Below are 18,241 nucleotides of genomic sequence, written 5' to 3' on the forward strand. Positions count from 1 at the left end.
ACGAAAATTAATTATGGGAGTAAAAACGGGGAGCAGGAAGGCATCCCCCTACCGCCTTGACATCCCTACTATTATCTACTCTTTCACTTCTATCTACTCTTTCACTTCTCATCTTTTAGATAATAAATTAGCTAGATACAAACTCCTTAATGATCATAGAATTTTTCATAAAAGAAAAAGGAGAGAAAAGTTGTGTGGCAGGTGTATGATCCAACAGCTTAGCGGAACATGCGGTACACGAGAGCATATGACAAGTGGCAGTGAATGATGTGCTTGTGTTTCTTACTACTTTGGGGGTGTCTCTTTTGTCTTCTTCTGTTAGTTGTTGCAACGACCCTTCCAACTTCCGAGAACAAGTTTCTGGAATCCATCACTTGATTAAAAATTAATTTCTTCTTCCTTTCTTTCTTGATATATCTAGTCAAATGAATCAATTTCACCTGACGTACGATAAGTGCAATATTTAATTTGTTTGGGAACATTATCCTTCACGAGATTAGGAGAATTATCTTTGTTCTCTTTGATTTACATTTAATTATTATGATGACTTGATTCAATTTCAGATATGATACCATATGATATACCCGTATCCTATATTTATTATAACGATGAATGAAAAAGATTCCTGCATGCTGTGACATATATATAATGAATTGGAAAATTTTTATCTCTTAAAATAAATTAAAAGTTTTGCTTTATGTTCCTAAACAAATGCAAAATAAGTATCCAAGTTAATTCAAAAAATCAAATTAGCATGACATGAAGTCGTTAATTTGTTTGTACCTAATCCATGAAGACGTTAGTTAAAAAGTGATGTGATTAAAGAAGCTAGAAAGTGGTCGTATTTAATATTAGTGACAGTTAAAAGCGGTTGAATAGGAATATTCCGCATGGCTCATAATCTTCAACTGCGCGTGCCAGTGCAAGCAGGGCTAGGATATTATTATGGAAAAGTCTAGGAGATCAGTAACTTTTTCAAATTCTGACCAGCATGTAATTATGCAAAGAAAAGTGAGTCATTGGATGAAATCTCACACCATTAAAATCATCATTGATAGCTATTTGAAAGGTACAAATCACAAAAGTTGTTACCCTACTACTCCTCTATTATTATTATTATTATCTTCCTATAAAGTTGTACGGTCTATTTAGGTATAGTAGTTTCTTTCAGTTGAGGACTGGGGAAATTTCTCGTTTAACAACTAACACCTGTGAAGTGTGTGTAGTAACGTACGTGGACAGTGTTAGTTTTATGGATAAAACGGTTTTTGATGGTCGGCGTAGCTGTCACATCCCAAAATGGAGTGTAACTGAAAAATCTAAAATCAAAATCAGAAAAAGTGATCTTATCTATCTGGTCGGTATCTTACTTTGGTTTCAACTTCCCAACTTCCACCAACTGTCTCATGCCGACCGTAATCTAAATTCTAAACCTAGTATATTCCCTCCACATACAAACAAGAAAATGAAAATAAAACACACACACGCACACAATTCTTTTCTTTTCTTTTTTTAACAGTTAAAATTCAAGTACTGTCGACTTCACAAGAGTCGTTAGATGAAAATTTAGTCAAATCAATCAAATTATCTAACGGCTCTCAATTATCAACTTTCCGTGAAGTCGTAAGATTCCACCTTTTTTAATTTGTAGTAATACAATAGTTTTTCTCCTACTGTGTTTTTCCAAAACAAAATTGGTCAAATATCAGTATTTGAATGATACATAATAATAGATTTTTTTATTATTCACAATAATAGAATTTCAATTTATTTAAAAATCAGTTATTATAATTTAAAAACATTAGCTTGTTTTTGAAATAATAAAAAATATTATATGTACACTAAAATTTAATCATTAATTCAGTTATAATATATTTTTATATATTTATGTATATTGATCACACATTTTTTTAATTATACTATAGTATACGGACAAGGTGTTTTACATGGAAACATATACAAAAATATATAAAATATTTTTTTAAATAAAAATATACATAAATAAGTTTTGTTATAAAAATTCTATAAAATTAATTAAATTTAGAGTTTAACTATTTTTAATATTAAAAAAATAATAAAATCAATAAATAATAATTTTACTTATTTTGTAAAGTATAATAATTACTCATTATAGTAGTAATATATCCTAAAAATAACTACTGTTTGACAAAACTAGCAAAATACTAATAAATCATTCAAAAATCTTAAAATACTCTTGTCAAAATCATCTTCCCCACCACCATCATCAAATCCATCTTTAATATTAGAAGAGACAACACTTTCTCCACCTCTCTAATCTCTAATTGTTTACCGCCGCTGCCACCACCGCCCAAAGCAGCAAGAAAGTCACCATCATGAGGATGAACCAACGGATTTTTCCTTCAGAGTTTAAGTTTGTTTGGACGTTATTTTTGAAAATTATCTTTTTTTTAAATGATATTTTTTTAAAAAAATCTTTTACAAAAATAAAAATGATCTTATATTTAGATATTTTATATAAAAAGATTTTTTTATTTATCAATTATATTTGAGTAAAATAAAATAAAAGTACATTTTTTGTTCTTTTTTTTTTGCCAAACACTCTAAAAAAACTTTTTTCATTAAAAAAAAAAGTTATCGATTTAACGAGACCTAAACAAGCACAAAATATCAATATCAAAATCACTTCAATTAGTGTTAACTCTAGAGAAAACTCGTTTTGTACCCCATGTATTTAGAAATAACTTTGAAGGTAGCCTTCAAATTCGTTCAATGAATCACTTCTTGACTAATTTCAACACATCCGCAACAAGATTTAAAGAACCCGTCACAAGGACTTTTGTGTCATCAACCACACAATTTTGTCAGTTAGAAAATTACTTATCCCTCCATTATAGGAATAGGACATTAAGACATTTCAAAACTGTTAAGAAATCAAATCCATGAAATCTGGCGAATAAATCAAGTTACAATATTCATCATTTAACATATCCGAGCATAAAATATGGAAATCAAATTATTTCTGTGTAACAATTTCTTGTCATTATTTCTTTGAATATATTGGTATCTCAAATAAAAATAAAATAAAACCAACTTGACTGGATCGAGTAGTTAATTCATTTGTGGGTTTAATAAGTGTGAGAGTTTTGAATCCCACTTTATATATCTAGAACCCATTGACTATTTTCTTGACAACTGCTGCATCAAGTGAGGGACAAAAAAAAAAAAGAAAAAGAAAGTGGTGAAATCTTTCCTTTGAAAAGCTTATGGCATGATATGATTGTGATTCTAATAATGATTCACTCAAGCTTGCCATAACATAAATATATTCCTACAAATCCTTATTATGTTGGAATATAGGGTGACTATGGTTTCTGTAATTAATTGCAATATTTAATTTGGTTGATCCTCTAATTAAGTATATATATACAACAGCATAGTCTACCATTCTTCACAAACCAATCAAAACCAAATATCAACACCATTTCAATAACAATGGCTCCCCCAAATGAAGCAACCTTGAACCCCAGCTACTCATTTGAAAATGTTTTTGATCTCTCTGATGCAAAGTTTTACGTCAAAGGATTCCCACTTCTCACTCAAGTCCCTCACAATGTTTCTTTCACTCCATTCTCTTCAAAATCCCATTCCTCTGATGATGCACCACCTTCACTACTTAACCGTGTTCTTGCTGCTTCTCACAGAGGTGGATTCCTCGGATTCTCACACTCTGATCCCTCTGATAGGTTGATGAACTCCTTGGGAAGTTTCACTGATAGAAACTTTCTAAGCATATTCAGGTTCAAGACATGGTGGTCAACCCAGTGGGTTGGAACCTCTGGCTCTGATCTTCAGATGGAAACTCAATGGGTTCTGCTTCATGTTCCTGAGCTCAACTCCTATGTTGTCATCATTCCAATCATTGAAGCAAGTTTCAGGTCTGCACTTCACCCTGGCTCTGATGGACACATCATGATTTGTGCAGAGAGTGGTTCTACAAAAGTGAAAGCTTCAAGCTTTGATGCAATTGCTTACATTCACTTTTCTGAGAATCCTTACACTTTGATGAAGGAGGCTTTCTCTGCTCTGAGGGTTCATCTCAACACTTTTAAGCTCTTGGAGGAGAAGAATCTTCCTTCCCTTGTTGACAAGTTTGGTTGGTGCACTTGGGATGCTTTTTACTTAACCGTGCAACCAATTGGTATATGGCATGGTTTGAAGGATTTCGCGGATGCTGGCGTGTCGCCCAGGTTTCTTATTATTGATGATGGATGGCAGAGTATTAATTTAGATGGTGGTGATCCTAAAGAGGATGCAAAAAATCTCATTCTCTGTGGTGATCAAATGAATGCAAGGCTTCATAGGCTTGATGAATGTGGAAAGTTTAGAAGATACAAATCAGGACAATTCTTGGGTCCTAATCCTCCTCCTTTTGATCCGAACAACGCGAAATTGTTGATAGGAAAGGGTATTGAGCTTGAACATTTGAACAGGGATAAGGAAGCTGCAAAGAACACTCAAAGCTCTGAATTGGGTCTAATTGAATCCAAGATTCAGACAGTGAAAGGAGAGATTGATGTTCTGTTTGGAGGTGCAGAACAAATTGAAAAGAAAGATTGTGGAAGCTCTTGTTCTTGTAAAGAAGAAGAAGAGTATGGAATGAAGGCTTTCACCAAAGATTTAAGGACTAAGTTTAAAGGTTTGGATAATATTTATGTATGGCATGCACTTTGTGGTGCATGGGGTGGTGTTAGGCCAGGAGCTACAACCCTTAATTCCAAACTTGTCCCTTGCAAACTCTCACCGGGACTTGATGGAACAATGCATGATCTCGCTGTGGTTAGAATCGTTGAAGGTTCCATTGGTCTTGTTCATCCTGATCATGCCAGTGACTTTTATGATTCCATGCACTCTTATCTTGCTCAATCTGGTGTTACAGGAGTCAAAGTTGATGTTATTCATGTGAGTATAAATAGTACTTATCATACTTTATTCAACCAAGTATTTTGTTGTAAACTAACTTATTTTTCTATAACTTCAGTGTCTTGAATATGTGTCTGATGAATATGGAGGCAGAGTTGAGCTTGCAAAGGCTTATTATGATGGATTGACAAATTCTATGGCCAAGAATTTCAATGGAAGTGGACTCATTGCTAGCATGCAACAGTGCAATGACTTTTTCTTCTTGGGAACAAAGCAAGTTTCCATGGGAAGAGCTGGTAATTAATTCATTAATTAAGCACTGCATGTTTGTTTTATTATTATGATAAAACATCATTTGTTTTTTTTATTCAGGCGATGATTTTTGGTTCCAAGATCCAAATGGTGACCCTATGGGAGTGTTCTGGCTTCAAGGGGTGCACATGATTCATTGTTCATACAACAGTTTGTGGATGTCACAAATGATTCTACCAGATTGGGACATGTTTCAATCAAACCATGTTTGTGCCAAATTCCATGCAGCTTCTAGGGCCATTTGTGGTGGTCCAATCTATTTGAGTGACCATGTAGGTTCCCATGATTTTGATCTCATTAAGAAGCTTGTTTTCCCTGATGGCACCATACCCAAGTGTATACACTTCCTTCTTCCTACCAGAGACTGTCTCTTCAAAAATCCTCTTTTTGACCATAAAACTGTTCTCAAAATTTGGAACTTAAACAAGGTACCTAACCATCTATATTATTATCTCTTTCTGATTCTTTCGAAACTCACGTATATTTGTCTTTATGTTAAGAATCATTAGATGATCTAATATGTTTGACTAAGTTATTATCTAACGATTTTCAACTATCAACTTCATTTAGTTGGCACCTTATGGAGTACCTTATGATATAAATTTTAATGTTTATGCAACAGTATGGAGGAGTTATTGGTACTTTCAATTGCCAAGGGGCTGGTTGGGATCCTAAAGAGCACAGGTTAAGGGGTTATCCTGAATGTTACAAGTCAATAGATGGTTCAGTTCATGTGAATGAAGTTGAGTGGGATCAGAATGACGAAACTGCCCCCATGGGTGAGGCAGAGGAGTATGTAGTGTACCTTAACCAAGCTCAAGAACTTGCTTTGATGACTCCTAATTCTGAACCAATTGAATTTACCATCCAACCTTCCAGCTTTGAGCTCTATAGCTTTGTGCCAATAACAAAGATAGGTGGCACTGGCAGCATCAAATTTGCACCAATTGGACTAACAAATATGCTCAATAATGGAGGTGTAATTCAAGAAGTGGAATATGTTGAGGGTGTTGCTATGCTTAAGGTTAAGGGTGATGGCCAATTTTTGGCTTACTCAAGTGAACCTCCAAAGAAGTTCCAAGTGAATGGTTCTGATGTGGATTTTGAGTGGCTTCCTAATGGCAAATTGATGGTTAACCTTTCTTGGATTCAAGAGGATAATGGTGTTTCTGATTTAGCAATTTTTTTTTAATTTTTATTTTATAGGATTGTGAAATGGAGTTTCTAATTTTCTTATTTTATAGTAATTTTTTTTATTTAGCATTTTTAGCTTAGTCTTGAATTTTGGTTTTGCATAATAATCAATATTGTTCATAATTTGAGATTGGTGTTATATTAAAACCATTCTCTTATGGCAGGTTTTTTTAATTGCTTAATATAAATTTACTTTCTTTTTTTTATCCGTTTATTTTTACATTATTTCTGCATTTGTTGTTTTCTTCACATAAATTAAACAGTAAAATTGAACTGAATAAAAATAGTATATTTTACCATTTGATTTAAAAATTCTTTTTTCTAGCAGTATATTTTACTATTTTAGTATCAAATCTTCAATTATGATGTACATACTTTTTCCTTTTATTTCCTCCATATAATATCTCCTCGCTCCTAATTTAGGTCACTGGTATGCATAAGTATACATAAGTGGCCAGGATATATTTTTATTACAAATTTACAATGCATATGAATATGATTACAATGCATGTCAATACTTTGATTTTTCTTAATCAACTTATTTAGAAAAATGGTAAAATATATTTTTTATTCTTAAAGTTTGTTAAAAGTTTTAAAAATATCTCTAAGTTTTATTTTGTTTTAATTTTATTTCAAAAGTTTTCGATTTACATCAAATATACTCCTAGTGACTATTTTTTTTAAAAGATCAATTTAACAACAATTTTATAAACACAACCTTCAACACACGCAAATTTGACATACTTGTCATGCGTTATTGCTGGATTGGTTCTAAATTTTCTGAAAATTTTGCGATATATTTGATGCAAATAAAAGGTTTTAAGAACAAAATTAAAATAAAATAAAATTTAGATATATTTTAAAAATTTTTGATAAATTTTATGGATAAAAAATTATGCTTTATTCATTTTTTTGTGTGGGTCTTGATACTTTATCCTTTGAAAAAATGATATTTCGTCCCTTTTGGGCTGAACGTATAACTGTTTTTAGTCTAGTTCTTGTTGGCCTTCTCTTATTAATCGAAAAACTATCTTTAGGATCACGGTTTTTTTTTTTTGTCTTTTATACACACAAGATTCACAACACACCCACACAAGACACAACTCACTCACACACACCCACACTATACTACACTACATGAGTTCTTTTTTCCACCGGAGGGATTTGAACCTCGATGTAGTTGTTTGGGAGGCATATAAGATGCCACTTAGACCAAGCCTCCAACCACTCTTTAGGATCAGGTTTAGTGAAGTATCCTCGAGTAAATAATGGGCCTTTACTTGTGGTATTGTTTGGTAACCCAAAATGAAATCAGCATTCTTGGCCGAAGATTAAAATGTGCCCAAGACCAAAAAAAAAAATGTTCTAAAAACAAAGTTATGATGTGAGAAGATCACATTTCATGATGAGTTAGTATTTTCCAAGAAATTGTTGTGGAAAAAGATTTGGAGTAAATAAGAATTTCTCTTATCTAATGACAAATTGGTCACTAAAAGCCATGAATCTTCATCATTTTCTCATTTCAAGTGGGACTCACAACAGACTAACGGAATGATGCACCTTTAATGCCCAATAATGAGTCAAACTTGCCAAATTGTATTTGCCATCATTTCATTGCTAGTAGTTAAAACAAAATCAGAATTATTTTAGTAAAGTAGAAAACCTAGTATAATATATCCCGCATATCACACAGGCAATATATTAATATTAACGATCTCTACATTCCATTTATCCTTTATCATTAAAGTTCTTTTTAGCATATTATCACGCCAATATATACTATATTAGAATATCATCTGAAAATTTATAAAATGTACTCCAGGAACATGTGGGATCTCTCATATCATTGAAGATATTTAATCATCAGTTTTGGAATTAATCTAAACCCACTTAATTGATTCAAATATTGTTGACTACACGCAAATAAATATGGATAACCACGTGATTAAACTTCAATTATATATAGTAACTTCCCAGATGGTTAATTAGCGCATATGAATAGAAAATATAAAAATATTATCTCCAAGGGGAAAGAAGACACTGAAGGTATCGGTGGTGGGGTTTGCTGATTCGATTCCAAATATATACTCTCAATATAAAAAAGATATTGTTACGAACATGTAGTATTTATTTAGTGTAAAAATTTTCGGAACTTTGTCTCTTTCTATTTGACTCCCACCACGGTGTCACCATTTGCAGACAAATATACAAATATATAAATCATTATCCTATTTATTATAGGTTGCGCTATATGTGTATGTGTGGTTTAGAATTTGAACACACATGCAGAACAAAGCCAAAACCAAATTCAAATGCTTTCTATTTTTTACTGTTGGTTTTGAATATTCATTTAGTGGCCAATTATTGGATGAGTTGAGATTATTATTATTATTATTATTATTATTATTATTATTAACAAATTACAATTACTAGTTAGTGCTAAGAAGTAAGAAGGAAGAAGCCAAAGGGAAGCTTCTCTTTAGAACAATCACGAGTTTGATTTACACTAAATGCCGTAACTTCTTTTCCTTAAATTACGTCAAATTCTAGAAGGTCTACTGTTAATTCTCACATATATATTGAGAGAGAGAGGATTACGTTAACAAATTTAGAGCACGATTGAGAGAGCGAGAGAGGGTGGGAAACACTTGGGGGTAGAAGGATAGGTCAGGGTAAAGATCATTGTGTTTGGAACCGAGAAGAGTATCGACGATTAGAGCATGATTCATTCTCAATTTTTGTGGATAATCTTCCAGAAGACATTTTTAAGAGGGAGCTGTTCCAATTGTTCAATTGGACAGGACGCATAAACGACATATACCTGTCAAGAAAATAAAAATATGGTGGTTTATATATCTTTGCGTTCATACGATATACTACGAAAGGAGTAGCCTTAAAAGCTATAGCAGACATGAATCGTATGCGATTGAGAGGGAAGGTTGTATTCGTGGGGGAAGCTAAATATCGAAGAACGTCTCATGTAAAGAAAATGAATAGCGTGCAGCCACGAGGTCAGTAGCCAGTAGTAGGAGAAGAGAAGCAGAAAGATTTAGTAGCCCCAACTAAAGATTTAACTAAGGAGAAAACGGTCCAAGATCCACACAAGAATGGGTGGACGAAGAAGGTGGAAGTGGGGGTGGCGAAAGACAACTTGGTCTGGTTGCAGAGAAGCCTAGTAGGTGGAACGACGAAAGCCATTGACTTTAGGTCTCTAAAAGAATCGATTGCGAAGAACTTTCCTCAAGTTGTTCAGGTGCGGGACATGGGAGCATATAAAGCTCTGTTGACCTTTGACAGTCTGCTGAATGCGGAGGAGGCTTACACGTTCAAAATGAATAGTCTGCTACAATTGTTTCATAGAGTATGGAGATGGGACGAGTCGGAAAAGAGTGAAACTCGAAGAGTTTGGTTGGAATGCTTCGGGATTCCTTTGCATACGTGGTTCGTGGATACTTTCAGTATAATAGGAAACCAATGGGGTGAGGTAGTCGGATGCGATGAAGTAACAGAATCGTGTCAGTCCTTTAGTGTTGGCCGTACACAAATTGACACCTGTGTATTGGATGTGATCAATGAATGGGTCCATATCACAATTGGCACTAGTGGCTTTGACGTGCTGGTAAAAGAAGTGGAACGTGAAACTCTTGGGATGAATTGTCAGACAGTTACTGTGGAAGGGGAAGCAGTTAGATGTAAACAACAGAAGAACAGATGTGCAAGGGCTTGTGATGACGCGGTTAGGTAGCTGGAAAATTTGGTAAAATCGACGAACTGTACAGACCAGGCAGCAGAAATGATAATGGAAGGACTGCGAGAGGTGGTTGAAGACAAGGATAAAGTGGGAATTTCAGAAAAAAATTTAAATGAATGGAGTTATGAATATTTAAGTCCTAATCAAATGAATTTAGTAACATTTCATCCTCTTAATGCCGGCATTCATGGTTTAGCTGAATTAGTGGGATCTGAGGGGAGTACTAAAGGGGACTCCGAATTAACGGTCTCCTGGGATTATTGTTGCAAGGCTATTAGGCTGGCTAAGGAAGTTATAAGGCCGATTACACTTATTGCTAGCCATAGGCCCATCGAAGGAAGCAATAGACGAAGTAACTTGTTGGGCCTCGAAACAAGCTACAATGAAGCCCAACATGAGGATGACACGGGAATTGCTACTGGGCTGGCTTGGGGGAGACCGGGTCAGCCTGAGGCAATGCGGCAGCGTGGAGAAGCGTCACTCACTGCTGCAGCTGCGCGGGAGACGCTTCCTGACGTGGGAGGGGTGGTTCCCAAGCTACGAACACCTCCTGGAGTAAGGGGATGCGAGGAGTCAGTGAGAAGGAGTGGCCCAAAGCAGCGGCCAGGATCCCGGATAGAAGGCGGCGGTGCTGGGTGGTCGACGGGGCCGGCGCTCCTCCTAGGAACTATACCATGCGAAATTGCTGGGGGGGTCCGAATTGGGCAGTGAGGATAAGCGAAGGAAGGCTGGTAACAGAGGAGACCGTGTAATGGAGGAAGGGTGTAGAAAGAGAACAGTGATAGGGACGGCAGAACGGGCACGAGGGATCAACGGTATAGATGTTGAACCGAATAATGGGCACTGTAACGATGATTACAATGAGAACAATGGAGGAGTTCAACAAGATGACCGTATAGCGCGTGAAATTGAAGCGGTTTGCCACCGAATCGTACCAGAGTTTCAGGAACGAAATGGATTTAGTGATGATCAGGATAGTGTGGAGAACAGAACGCCTGCAAACGACAATGAAGCCAGTGATAACGGGAGATCAAGATTGAATGAGTAGCTGCTAGAAAACAAAAGGGCTTGGGAACTGGCAAAGGAGTCAGGAGCGGAACTATATGATGAAGAAGAGGATATTATGGCAGGGCTTCAACAACAGAATGAAGAAATTGCTTTAAAAAAGAGATTGGCAAAACAGAAGGCAAAAGCTAGACGAAGCAGACCCAAAACACAAAAAAATGTGTGCAATATTTATTTAAAATGATTATTAGTTCTTGGAATGTTAGGGGGTTGAGGGGTGACGGAAAGATGAGAATGGTAAAGGACTTGAAGAGAAAATATAGTTTAAACATGCTAGGCTTGGTAGAGACTAAAAGACCATCAGTGAATAGATTTGATGTTTCAAAAATATGGGGAGATAGTTGTGTTGGTTGGGATTATGTTGAGGCTACTGGTGCGTCTGGCGGGATGTTGCTAATATAGGATGAGGGTTTTTTTGATATTAGAAATTGTTATAAAAGTGAGAGGTGGATGTGTGTCGAAGGAGTTCTGTTGCAGAATAATTTTAATTGTGCTTTTATATTGGTTTATGGTGCACACGTCAGAGATGAGAAGCTTGTTGTGTGGGAGGAGCTGAGTTACATAGCCGGTCTATGCCAGGTCCCCTGTTGTTTCATAGGGGACTTTAATGAGATCTTACATGTTGAAGAAAGGAGAGACACCGATAGCTTATCCTTGTCGGCGGAGGATTTCAAGAACTGGGTACAAGACATGGGTTTAGTGGATTTGCCGATTACTGACCGCAAGTTCACTTGGTTCAAAGGACGTTCCTGTAGCCGTATTGACAGGCCCTGGTGAGTTTGGAGTGGCTAGAGAAGTTTCCAGAGACTCGATTACGAGGTGGGCCAAGGAAATTGTCAGACCATTGTCCTCTTATAGTGGAAGATAAGAGACCGAGAGATGGCCCTAAACCATTCAGAAGCCTTGACTCGTGATTTACACATGAAGGTTTCTTGAGGTTGGTAAAGGAGGAATGGAGAGGGTTACAAGACATGCAATTCACAGATAAGCTGAAGGCTTTGACAATTCCTTTGAGAAGATGGCATAAAGACAATTTTGGAGACATGGACAACAAAATTTTGAAGTTGGAGGAAGATATCAAGAAGATTGATGACACGGTGGGTGAAGGGGTTTATGATGAGATGGTAGAGGCAAGAAGGAAAGCGCTTGTGACATATTGTGTGAAGTGGTATGTAAGGAAAGAACTACACTGGAAGCAGATGTCGCGCTCAAGACATGCCAGGGACATAGATAAAAACACGAGGTACTTCCACAGCATAGCTTCGGCGAGAAGGAGGAACAATAGGGTTGATGCATTGGTCATTAATGGAAGATTGATGAGGAATCAAGCTAGAATCAAGGTTGCGATTAGGGACTTCTACAAGGACTTGTATCATCAGGAGAAGTTGCCGTTGGTGGGGTTTAGAGATGGGCTGGTGGAGAAGATCGGTGAGGATGATGCCTTGGCTTTGGAGATACAGCCGACCGCTGAGGAGGTTAGAGAAGCAGTGTGGGACTGTGATTCATCCAAGGCTCCTGGGAGTGACGGCTACAACATGAACTTCATAAAGAAGTGTTGGGATGAAATTGGTTCTGAATTCACGGGAGCGGTGTTGGGCTTCTTCCAGTCCTCCAGATTACCGGCAGATGCTAATCTCACTTGGGTTGCATTGGCTCCTAAGTTTACTGGAGCAAAAGAAATCAAAGACCTTAGGCCTATTAGTATGGTCAGGTGTGTATACAAAGTCATTTCGAAGATGCTGGTTAGGAGAATGCGACCAATAATGCCTCGGCTTGTAGGTGAGACACAGAGTGCTTTTGTTAAGGGTCGGAAAATCCATGACGGGGCTCTTATTGCTTGCGAAACTGTTCAATGGCTCAAAATGAGAAAAAAAGAAGCGGCGATAATAAAGTTAGATTTTCAGAAGGCATATGATAGAGTCAGGTGGAGCTTCGTGGATCTTGTTTTACAGAAAATGGGGTTTGGAAGAAGGTGGAGGGGTGGGTTATGGAGTGTGTCAGTACTTGCTCCATGTCAGTTTTGATAAACGGTTCGCCCTCTAAGCCATTTAAGATGGAAAGGGGTCTACGACAAGGTGACCTGCTGTCTCCTTTTCTGTTTGTCCTTGTTGTTGATGTGCTACATAGGATGCTTGGGGAGGTGGTTAGAAACGGACGCATATCTCCATTCCTGATAGGTAGAGAGCAGGTTGAGCTGTCACATCTCCAGTTTGCGGATGACACCATTCTGTTCTGTCCCCCAGAGGAAGAGACAGTTAAGAACTACAGGAGGATCCTTCGCTGTTTTGAGTTGATGCCAGGGCTAAGCATCAACTTTGATAAATCTAGCTTGATTCCTATTAATTGTGATGCTCAATGGGTACATCGTATGTGCTGCGTACTAGGTTGCAAGGAAGCCTCCCTTCCAGTAAAATACTTGGGGATTTCACTAGGAGCTAATCCAAGGTTTGTTAAGACTTGGAAGCCAATTATTGACAAAGTGGAGGAAAAACTTAGCCTTTGGAAAGCCAAAGTTCTTAATAAAGCCGGTAAGTTGGTGCTCATTAAATCTGTACTAAATAGCCTCCCTGTATATTATTTGAGCCTGTATAAGATGCCAAAGGCTATTGTGGAGAAGCTTATTTCCTTACAGAGAAGATTTCTATGGAGTAAGAAGGATGGTAGGAATGGTATGGCGTTAATCAAGTGGGAGGTGGTGCAGGCGCCCAAAAAGCTTGGTGGGTTGGGTGTCGGGGATGCCATGTTGCGAAACATAGCCCTTCTTTTTAAGTGGTGGTGGCGGTTTTCAAAGGAGGATCGTCCGCTATGGAAGAAGGTGGTTTGTGCTTGTAATAACCTAAACCCAAATGTGTTGTTGTCCTCTCAGTTCTTACCTATCAAGGGGGTCCTTGGAAGGACATCTGCTAGTTACAATTCAAGAATCAGCAAGTAAGACAGAAGATGATTACTGGGTTGGCTATGGAAGTGGGTGATGGAAGAGGGACTCGGTTCTGGGAGGATGTCTGGCTGCGTGGTGGTGCTCTGAAAGATCAGTTTCCGAGACTTTTATTAGTTTCAAACCCAAGAGGATCCTTTATACGGGATTGCAGGTTTTGGGATGGGACTGAGTGGATATGGAACTTCCATTTGAGGCGAGAGCTTTTCTAATGGGAGTTGGATCTAGTGTACCAGCTGCATGAGGTATTAAGGCTGGTCAAATTGGATTATGGCAGTGAGGATAGAGTTGTATGAAAATTTGATAAACAATGGATCTTTTCTACTAACTCTTTTATGCAGGTAATACAAGAGGACATCATCCCGGAGGATATAACAAGCTACAACTTTACAAGAACAATCTGGAAAGGTTTAGTTCCACCAAGAGTTGAACTGTTTGTCTGGTTTGTTTTGACTGGAAGAGTCAATACGAAGAAGAGGTTGAGTCGGCTGGGAATTATCCACCTGGAAGATGTTGTATGTGTATTTTGTAACAAGAGTATTGAATATGGTCACCACTTGTTCCTTGGTTGTGATTTTTCTTGGCAGGTTTGGTGTGCTTGGGTATCATTTGCGGGAAGGCTATGGTCTTGCCCGGGGACGTTGAAGGAATATTTTATAAGTTGGACTGAGCTATCAGCTAGCAAGGAGGAGTGCAAGAGGTGGTTGATGGGTTTTTGTGCGATCACCTGGAACCTCTGGCTAGAAAGGAAGAGAAGGATTTTTTAGAATAAAGGAAAAGGGGTTGCTGAGATCATTCATATGTCCTTTATGAACTATACGAAGTGGTTAGGTGTGGATCCTTTTTGTTGTTGATGGCAATGCCGGAGTTGACAATGGGTTAAGCATCACAGTTATTAGGAGTTGGCTAGATTGCTTTATGGTTTTCACTGATTCTTTTGTTAGTTTTCACTCCACTTGATGTGTTGAGCTTCTCTCTTTCAAAAAAAAATTACTTCATTGCAGGAGTTAAATTCTAAAGTGATTCTCAATTCCTTCATAAAAATTCTTAAAAGTTAAAAAAAGTTGTATCACTTATTTTTTTTTCCGAGTTAATCATCACAACTTGAGTTATTTGACACATATTTTTTTATGATATTTTAGTTTTAACGTTAAATATTTAAAAGAACATTGATCCGTCACCTTATAACTCGGTTTTTATTGTGCATTATAAGTTATAACTCGGCCTTAATTATCATTCATTCTATAACCGACACCTTTATTACCAACTTAATGACCATTATTCTGACTTAATGATCAATAGTAATACCATTAACTCTATTCATCAATTCTATGCCTATAAAAGGCACCAATTTCTATATACATTATAGATTCTATATACATTCTAGATATATTCTAGAGATATTCTAAATATATTCTATATACATTCTATATTCATAGAATTATTATAATATACAACATATGATAACTTTTATTTCATGTCTTACGTTCTATATTCATAGAATTATTCTTATACCTCTTAAACACTTACTGACTTGAGTGTCGGAGTGTCTTTTGTAGGTACCCACCCCCTTGTTCTCTCCTTGCCGATGTATAACTCATCCCGACGAGAAGTTTGAAGATATTCATCGACGGACGAGCTATACACCGGCCAAACTCAGCAAGAACAATTGGCGCCGTCTGTGGGGACGAGTAAAATAATTCCTACTCCCCTTAGGTTCATAAAATTTGATTTGCATTCAATTTTTTTAACCAATCTCAACAATCTTCTTTAAGATTTTATTTAATACCACTTATCAAATTTTAATCTATCGTAACTTTTTATAAAATATGTACTTTATACATTTGAATTGCTTTACTTTTACGTATCATAATCTTTCAGATATCATAATCGATCAATGAACCAATCCGAGAATAAACTCGGCTTTCAATCAATCTAAGAACAAACTCGATTTTCAATCAATCCGAGCACAAACTCATCAATTTTGCTTACTTTTTCAAAGTTTTCTATTTACACAAGTAAAATTATATATTTTATTCAATATACTTTTGCATTTATATTTTGTGTAACTAATATTTATTGATTTATTAGTTATATTTAAACCTCAATATATGTTCTATACAATAATGACATATAACAACCCTGCCAATTGCATTTTTATTTTATTATCTATTATATTCTTATTGCTTAATGATTTCATTTATACAATTAAATGACAGTAATGATGAGTTTAAATCTTAAAATTGGATTCTATCAAAAATTAATTATATATCAATTGTATATAACTGTTATACTATTCACTTTATGCTATTAAATTTTATATTACTATTTGTTTAATGTAGAAAATTAAACAGGCAATTTACTATTATTACACAAGGAATATCCCTCGTCATACTGTAACTGCTAGAAACATTATACTAAATGTATAATTCAAATACTGTTATCTTATTGCTTTATTATCAAATTAAAGCAAGAACAATTGGCGCCGTCTGTGGGGAGCGAGTAAAATAATTTCTACTCCTCTCAGGTTCATAAAATTTGAATTACATTCAAATTTTTGAACCAATTTCAACAATCTTGTTTAAGATTTTATTTAATACATTTTATCAAATTTTAATCTAACGTATCATAATATTTCACATGTTATAATCAATCCGAGAACAAACTCGCCTTTCAACCAATCCGAAAAAAAAAAAATCCAATTTTCAATCAATCCAAGTACAAACTCACCTATCAAATTTGCTAACTTTTTCAAAGTTCTTTACTTACACAAGTAAAATTATATATTTTATTCAACATACTTATGCATTTATATTTTGTGTAACTAATATTTATTGATTTATTAGTTATATTCAAACCTCAATATATGTCCTATACAATAATAACATATAACAACTATGTCAATTGCATTTTTATTTCATTATGTATTATATTCTTATTGCTTAATGATTTCATTTATTCAATTAAATGACGGTAATGATGAATTCAAATCTTAAAATTGGATTCCATCGAAAATTAATTGTATATCAATTGTATATAACTGTTACACTATTCACTTTATGCTATTAACTTTTATGTTACTGTTTGTTTAATACAAAAAGTTAAGTAAAAACACATGCAAACATTTAAAATTTACTATTATTGCACGAGAAATATCCTTCGTCATACTGTAACTGCTAGAAATATTATACTAAATGTATAATTCAATAAATGTTATCTTATTGCTTTATTATTAAATTAAAGCATATCCTACAGAACAAAATTCATATATTCACATTTGGCATGTATGACATTCATATATGTCGTCTTCTTCTCTACAATTATCAACTTTCAAGGTATATTTTTTTACTTTGAACTATTTTACTTTTACAATATACATTATTCAATATATGTTGCGACTTTATACCTATTCATTTTCTCAATTTATCTTATTCATGCCACACCTTCATTATAAATTCTAAATATTCAATAACTAATTGCTTTGAGCGAGAAATTTATCAATAAGTTGTTGTGGGCCGGAAAAATTCCCAAAACAATTAACCATTATATCTTTGGATCATACAATCGATTCCGTCAATGGATATCTATCTCTAAACTTTTCAGTTCACATACAATTAAATGCTAAAATTGTTCTTAAGCGGAAAAGTATTCCTCACACAATTATCTTGATTGAATGACTCTTATCACTCAATTATTTTTTGAATAAGTGCCGACATAATAACCCGACTAAGCTTGGGGGCTCACCATATCATTATTCACTTATCTTTTAACCGAGTTATAAATCATTTTATTTTCTAAGCTTAGCCTGGATCATATGATCGGCAGATAAAGCTTGGGGGCTATGATCCGTCACCTTATAACTCGGTTTTTATTGTGCATTATAAGTTATAACTTGGCCTTAATTATCATTCATTCTGTAACCGACACTTTTATTACCAACTTAATGACCATTATTCTGACTTAATGATCAACGGTAATACCATTAACTCTATTCATCAATTCTATGCCTATAAAAGGCACCAATTTCTATATACATTATAGATTCTATATACATTCTAAATAAATTCTAGAGACATTATAGA

At 35.4% G+C, this 18,241-nt stretch overlaps 1 protein-coding gene and 1 pseudogene across 1 annotated transcript; both read left to right on the forward strand.

Annotated features, from left to right (window-relative positions):
* Positions 1-3,464: 3,464 nt before the first annotated feature.
* LOC107646064 (stachyose synthase-like) lies at positions 3,465-6,406 on the forward strand. The gene is made up of 4 exons (XM_016350256.3): positions 3,465-4,941; positions 5,021-5,198; positions 5,275-5,642; positions 5,837-6,406. The coding sequence occupies exons 1-4, from the start codon at positions 3,475-3,477 to the stop codon at positions 6,404-6,406; spliced, it is 2,583 nt and encodes an 860-aa protein (XP_016205742.1). The 5' UTR covers positions 3,465-3,474.
* Positions 6,407-10,207: 3,801 nt separating this feature from the next.
* LOC148554592 (uncharacterized) lies at positions 10,208-11,408 on the forward strand (annotated as a pseudogene).
* The last annotated feature ends 6,833 nt before the right edge of the window (positions 11,409-18,241 follow it).

Source organism: Arachis ipaensis, chromosome B6 (assembly GCF_059453495.1).
Source record: "Arachis ipaensis isolate K30076 ecotype BB chromosome B6, ASM5945349v1, whole genome shotgun sequence".
NCBI classification, from domain to species: domain Eukaryota; kingdom Viridiplantae; phylum Streptophyta; class Magnoliopsida; order Fabales; family Fabaceae; genus Arachis; species Arachis ipaensis.

Excerpts from the sequence above, each read along its gene's own strand:
- LOC107646064 (XM_016350256.3), top strand. The coding sequence starts at position 3,475 with ATGGCTCCCCCAAATGAAGCAACCTTGAACCCCAGCTACTCATTTGAA. Across the intron at positions 4,942-5,020 it reads TCAAAGTTGATGTTATTCAT|TGTCTTGAATATGTGTCTGA; the intron begins GTGAGTATAAAT and ends CTATAACTTCAG. Across the intron at positions 5,199-5,274 it reads AGTTTCCATGGGAAGAGCTG|GCGATGATTTTTGGTTCCAA; the intron begins GTAATTAATTCA and ends TTTTTTATTCAG.